Source organism: Gavialis gangeticus, unplaced genomic scaffold (assembly GCF_001723915.1).
Source record: "Gavialis gangeticus isolate Ggan-Ray unplaced genomic scaffold, GavGan_comp1, whole genome shotgun sequence".
Taxonomy (NCBI): Eukaryota; Metazoa; Chordata; order Crocodylia; family Gavialidae; genus Gavialis; species Gavialis gangeticus.
The window spans coordinates 142,277,934-142,280,507 of record NW_017729022.1 but is presented as its reverse complement, the minus strand read 5'-3'; the positions used below and the strand labels follow the sequence as shown (position 1 = coordinate 142,280,507).

The 2,574-nt window shown below is 41.7% G+C and overlaps 1 protein-coding gene across 5 annotated transcripts in view; it reads left to right on the top strand.

The window, feature by feature from the left end:
* The window catches only part of KIF16B (kinesin family member 16B), a 399,273-nt gene that overhangs the window by 192,487 nt on the left and 204,212 nt on the right, over positions 1-2,574 (top strand). For all 5 annotated transcript variants that reach the window (XM_019516257.1, XM_019516256.1, XM_019516255.1 and 2 more), the window contains exons 16-17: positions 2,134-2,216; positions 2,414-2,502. In XM_019516257.1, the coding sequence (XP_019371802.1) occupies positions 2,134-2,216; positions 2,414-2,502 (172 nt within the window). The remainder of the gene's footprint in view (positions 1-2,133; positions 2,217-2,413; positions 2,503-2,574) is intronic.

Sequence of the window (2,574 nt, the reverse complement as noted above, 5' to 3'; positions counted from 1 at the left end):
TCATGTTTATCTGAGAAGACGCTATTTTGCCATGGCTGTAAGATGAAGAATGCTAATGTATATTTTTATTATGGTAGGATTCAACCTGATATAATCGTCCTGCCACTATATAATTGCCCAGAACGTACATTCTTTTTCATTTCTAATTGATTAAATACAAGTTGCATTTCATGAGTTTAATTATTTACTGAATAATTTGGAGTGTTTCACTTTACAGTTTTTTTAAATGTATTTTGCGAAATGATTCAGTTTTGGATCATTCAGTTTCAGTATTAGCTGTTCTTTCCTCCAAAGTCACAATAGCAAAGAGCAAAAATGATGGGATAGTAGGCCTTTTGGCCAGGGACAGAAGTTGCACATAAATCGGTTTAAGTGAACTGAAACTGGTTTAAACCTGTAACAGAACCTAAGTTCTGTGCACATAAACCAGTTTCAAAATGGCCAAAACTGGTTTAAGATCAACCTGGTAGAATGTATTATCAGACTTAACTGATTTATGTCAAACTGGTTTATGGAACTTCTGTCCCAGACCCCTTCTAGGTTTAACTGAAATCAGAGTCCCCCAACATCTTGGCATGCTTTTCAGCCCTGAGCTGCGCTGTCTGCTCTAGAGAGCAGGGCTGGCTCCTCCCCTCTCCTTCCTAGCCAGAGTTTTGGCTGGCTGAGGAGGAGGTGGAGATTGCAGGCACAGTAGTTAGTCTGCCTGGCTGCCCCCTGCCCCACCCTCCCCTTGCTTGCTGCTCAAGCAGAGATCCCCCTGCTCTCCCACAGCAGGGACCTCAGTGGCATGGACCCCTGCCAGCATCTGGCCACGCCACCCCCATGCTAGCTAATGCTGAGAGGTGTCTGTGTGTGTATATCTCCAATTTCACTGAAACAAAGGCATACAGAATGGTGTCTGCTTAGAGCTTTTTGGAATTAATCAACAGGTCAAATGGCAATGTCTTCCTTATAAGTGTCTTGGAAAAAGCAGCAGCCGCTGCTTAAGAAGAGCTTGAACTAAGGAGAGAGGCTTTTATTTTCTTGATGAGCTTGATAAGCTTTGTGTTTTGATAAGCTGTCTGCTGCTTGCTTCAAAGGCTGCAATATGTCAGCATTCAAGAGGGGACAGAAAGGTGTGAGAAATGACCTGGTTTGCAATGAATGCAGTGCCTTTCAGTTTGCTGCAGACAGTATGAAGAAGCAGGGAGAGGGAGATTGAAAAACTCGATATCGTCAACAGATGCATACAGTCCACACAAGCAATCCTCCCTCTCCCCATCCCTCCTTGACCTCAGAGTGCTAGCCGGGGGCTGGGGTCTGGCAACATTCCCTGCCCCCTGAGGAGTGTGGGGAAGCTTGGCAACAGCTGCTTCCTCCTCCCCTCCAGGCATATCCTGGCTAGGGACTGTGCAGGGCAGGGTGGAAGTGTTAACCCCTCCCTAATCATAGTGTCCTGCCAAGGCCTGGCTCTTGTGCCCCCTGCCTTCCAGCCTGAGCCACTGCAGACATATGCCTGCATTTCTTGATTCAAAAGTGAATGTCTGTCCACTTGCAAATCAGTTCAGTCTCTGCAAGTTAGACTAACCTGCAAAGATTTAATCAATTCAGGCTTGGGCTTCTTGAATTGTCTGTCCCTAGCCTTTAACTTCAAAGTAGGTGATTAGACTTTGGCTCAGGTCACTGGTGTTTGAAGGACATTGCTGTGACGTTTGAATACTGACTTTTTGAGTTAAGCATTTCCATTGGACTGGCACCTTTCAGGAAGAAAACCCTCTATCTACAAAACTAATCTTTCCAAAAGAGACTTGGGTCATATATAGGTAAAGCAGTGTGAGGAATCTCCTACTACTGCTTCCACTATTTGTCACTGGCTAAAATCATCCAGTCATGATTAGTTATATATTTCTAAAAAATGTATGTATTCTATATAATAGCAAAGAGGAATAAGCTATATACTTACAACCTTCTTTAATGCAACCCTAACTACGGATCTTTATAAAGCTTAGTTGTCAAAATATGGTTTTTGATTTTTTTGCTCATCTTTATAGAAGCCGATACTTTCATGTCAGTGACTGAGAAAATTATTTGGCATCTCCTGGTACAGTATGCTGTCAATAACATAGTGTGCGCGCATGCGTTTTATCTTGCCAGGTGCTGTTATATTACTTGGGAGAACCAATATGTTCCGCTTTAATCATCCCAAAGAAGCTGCCAAACTGAGGGAAAAAAGAAAGGTAAGATTAAATGAGTACTTGGGGAATTTAAATCTTTTCACAATTTTATATCTAATATATCTATATCTTGACTGCTTTAGATTTTTTTTGCCCTGTTTCATATCAAAATAGTTCATGTTTGTCAAGTGGGAAAAAAATATACGTATGTAAGCATAGCAGTGGCTCTTTAATATTTTCATTATGTTCTCTGTTGTTAGAGTGGACTGCTGTCTTCCTTCAGCTTGTCCATGACAGATCTTTCCAAATCTTGTGAGAACCTCTCAGCTGTTATGCTTTATAATCCTGGGTAAGTATACTGAGAACAACAATTATGCAAAAGTCATAATCCCCCCCCCCTTTTTTTTTTTTTTAATTTTTT